The following is a 3,964-nucleotide window of genomic DNA, read 5'->3' on the forward strand; positions in this document are numbered from 1 at the left end:
CTCTCTCTCTCTCGTTTTCTTTTCTCCTGGATCCATTTTGTAGACCAGGCTGGCCTTAAACTCACAGAGATCCGCTTGCCTCTGCCTCCTGAGTGCAGTTAAACTGAATTTAAACTGAAAGTTAAATTCTTCCAGAAAATGTTCTTTGGATGTTATCTGTCTGGGTCACCAAGGGTAATTGCTTTCGTTTAAAGTAAACTGTAAGTGAAAATCCTTCCACAGCAATGTCAACATTAGCATTTGAATAACCAGGGACTATTTGGGAGCCTAGCCTTGTCAACATGAATTCAGATTTGCCCTCAAAATAGCTCCTCCCCCCTTTCCTGATTCAGAATTGCATTGGGGAACTCAGATAGCTTCTGCTGCCATTTCTTTTACACAGATTTTTGGCCTGGTTAGAGAGACACGCTGCCTGGTTGTGAAAGACACTTCAATATCCATTTCCATAACATAGCCCATTGAATTTAAACTTAAGAAACAAGGATTGATTCCTAACCTGACTTTACACAGCCATGCAGTCTGTCCTTGTCTTTAAAATATTACTCAGCATATCACACCTTAAATTTCAAAATGGGTCATTTAGGATTAGGATAGGGCATAAATGCTAAGATCAGACTTTATTTTTAGTAATTATGATACTGCTAAACCCTATAGAGAGGTACTAGTGCCCCACACACATTAAACATGCACCACAGAAACATTAACTCAGTGAGCAAAGGAGTCAGTATACAGATGTGTCATGTTTGGGGACTAAATAGTTATAAAGATATTGATAATTGGCAAATTCACTGAGGCTATTTTAGGCTCCAATTTTAACTAATTATGACCATATTTGCCTTCCAAAGAGTTTTTTTTTTTTTTTTCAAAGCACATTTGTGGAGAAACAAGGAGAGCAGCACAATTTACTTGCATTTATGAGTAATAATTACTGTATATGTTGCTAATAGGAATAAAAATAATCCTAATGATAGCTCTTTTTATTGAGGTCTTTGGGCCAGGCTCTGGGCTCATTACTTTATATGGTACATCTAAATACACACAGTAACTCTCTGGAGAAGGCAAAGACTTTATCCCAGTTTTACAGACAAAGAATGTGGGCCTTAGAGAGCCCACGCCCCTTGCCCAAGGGCACATAACTAATAGAGCCAGAATTAATGTCTGCAGTGAGATTGGTTGCCTTAATTATATATACTATTGCCATCACAATGTCAAAATGATCTTAACCGATTGCAGAAATTGCCACTACCTTTCAGATAAATTGCACATAAGTCAGGTGGTAAAGAATGAGGTAATAGAAGTATATGAAGGGTTAATTTCCAAACCCAGCTGTGGAAACATTAGACTCTATAAGCTGCTATGAATCCACTTCACTGGCAAGCAGGCTTATGTTATTGCTTTTATTCCTGGGCCTGCTGTATACAAATAAAAGTTTCATACATGCTTGAAAACCTGACTTTCTTAAAAGGATCAGTTTTTCTAGATTTTTTTAAATATACTTTAGTTGTGATGTTTTTGTTTTTAGGTTTAGGTTTTTGTTGTCTTTTGTTTGTTTTATGATTTCTTTTCCTTTTTTTTGTGATAAGCAGTAAAGACTGCAGCTCTCATTTCTTACTATGTGCTTTGATCATTAGAAATAAGTTTGGGGCTGGGCAGTGGTGGCGCACGCCTTTGATCCCAGCACTTGGGAGGCAGAGAAAGTCGGATTTCTGAGTTCGAGGCCAGCCTGGTCTACAGAGTGAGTTCCAGGACAGCCAGGGCTATACAGAGAAACCCTGTCTCGAAAAGAGAGAAAGAAAGAAAGAAAGAAAGAAAGAGAGAGAGAGAGAGAGAGAGAGAGAGAGAGAGAGAGAGAGAGAGAGAATTTGGGCAAAAAAAGAGTCTGCTACTCCAACTGAAGAGGCTGCCAAGGCAAATTTGACCCTTGATCACGAGCATACATTCAGAAGAGCAAGCACATGGACACCGGAAGTGTGACTGTCTTTTCCGCATTGGCTGGAGTCGTTTTAAAAGCATGAGCACAGAGGAAAATAAAGGAAACAGCCAGCCAGGGAGACTGCGGACTTCACAAAGATATAGTTAAAGTTGAGCAGGCTGAAGCACAAGGGAAATCAGGAATGTTTCCTCTGGTATTGGATACACAGTGTCCATCCTCTGGGGGTGCTAGGACCAAAACTGTGGTTCTTTAAAAGCCTTAGGAGAAGCAATCAGTAATTTTGTTTTGTGGAGACCTTGGGTTGGAAAACCTTTAGGGAATATGAGACCTTGTGCCTCCTGGGACTTTTCCCCCCTCTAAGTCAACATACGTGTTCCCACTCAAAAGGTCATGGAGTTCTGTTTTTGTGTGAGGAGTTTTACTTTTTATTTTATTTTATATTTATTTATTTATTTGTTTGTTTGTTTGTTTGTTTTCTGAATTCCACACTCTTGAAATTTGGTTTCAGTCTAACTAGGTCCATGAAGGGAACATTTTCTTAATGATATATTTATTTTTAATTTATATGCATTGGTGCCCGAGTGCCTGTGTGCCAGATCACCGGGAACTGAAATTACAGACAGTTGTGAGCTGCCATGTGGGTGTTGGAAATCGAACGAGGGGCCTCTGGAAGAGCAGCCAAAGCTCTTAACCACAGATCATCTCTCCAGCCTTGAAGGGAGCATTTAAAATACAGACTGGAAGGGGCTGGAGAGATTGGGTCGGTGATTAAAGTGTGAACTGCTCTTGCAGAGGACCCTAATTCTTTTCCTAACACCAGTGCTGGATGAGTCACACCACATGTAATGCCAGCTCTACAGGCACCTGCATTTAAATGTACACATGTACATAGCTAAAAGTTAAGATAATTAAATCTTTAAAAAACACACATTTATTTTAAATTTTTAATTTTGCTTCAAAATAGGGAGGAGTGGCTCATATTTGTAGTCCTTAATTCCAGCACTCAGGAGGCTGATTTCAAAGACAGCCAGGGATACATAACAATACATACATGCCTCAAAAAAGAATCAAGACCAGACATGGTACTCTCTCTCAGCCTTTGGGAGGCAGAGGCAGGTGGGTCTCTGTGAGTTTGAGGGTAGCCTAGTCTGCATTGTTAAATAGAGAGACACTGTCTTAGTTAGGGTTTCCATTGCTGTGAACAGATGCCAAGACCAGGTTAACTCTTATAAAGGACAATATTTAATTAAGGCTGGCTTACAGTTGAGAGGTTCAGTCCAATATCATCAATCAAGGCAGGAAACACAGCCGTGTCCAGGCAACCATGGCCTGGAGGAGCTAAGAATTCTACATCTTCATCCAAAGGAAGTCAGGTGCAGACTGACTTCCAGGTAGCTAGGAGGACAGTCTCTCAAAGCCCACCGCCCGAAGTGACACACTTTCACCAACAAGGCTTTGTCTCCTAGTAGTGCCACTCCCTGGGCCAAGCATATTCAAACCACCACAGATACTGTCTCAAAAAAAAAAAAATCTAGTATGTGTACTTGTTTTGTATTGGGATATTATCCATTAATCTGAGTTTTCCTGATTATATTTTTCAGTGATCCGGAGCAGCTGAAAAAAGAACTAGATGAGCTGGTTGGTGCCATTGAAGAAAATTTTTTCCAGCCACAAAAGTATAACCTACAGCCAAAAGCAGAATAAAATATTCCAGTGCTGGATATGATTAAATTTACCTCCAATTATGCTGAGCTTGATTTTTAAAGCAATATTTTTTAGGACCAAGTGATTCAGATAATTGCTACAAGTATTTACATATTTTCGACAGCTCTGCCTTCCTTGTGGGTTTTTTGGTTTGGTTTGGTTTTGTTTTTTGTTTTGGCCTGAAAGGTGAATAAAGCAAGCTTGGCCAAACCCAACAAACTAACATCTCTATGACAATGTTAAATTTGGGCATTATCTGAATTTTTTAAATAAAGATTTAAATTTTTTTCAAGTAGATTGAAAACAACATGCCTTACTTTACATACA

At 39.4% G+C, this 3,964-nt stretch overlaps 1 protein-coding gene across 1 annotated transcript in view; it reads left to right on the top strand.

Annotated features, from left to right (window-relative positions):
• Pgm2 (phosphoglucomutase 2) overlaps nt 1-3,964 on the top strand; it is a 30,318-nt gene extending 26,354 nt beyond the window's left edge. The window contains exon 14 of the mRNA XM_028765235.1: nt 3,535-3,964. Coding sequence (XP_028621068.1) covers nt 3,535-3,637 — 103 coding nt within the window. The 3' untranslated portion in view covers nt 3,638-3,964. The remainder of the gene's footprint in view (nt 1-3,534) is intronic.

Source organism: Grammomys surdaster, unplaced genomic scaffold, assembly GCF_004785775.1.
Source record: "Grammomys surdaster isolate TR1022 unplaced genomic scaffold, NIH_TR_1.0 150, whole genome shotgun sequence".
Taxonomy (NCBI): Eukaryota; Metazoa; Chordata; class Mammalia; order Rodentia; family Muridae; genus Grammomys; species Grammomys surdaster.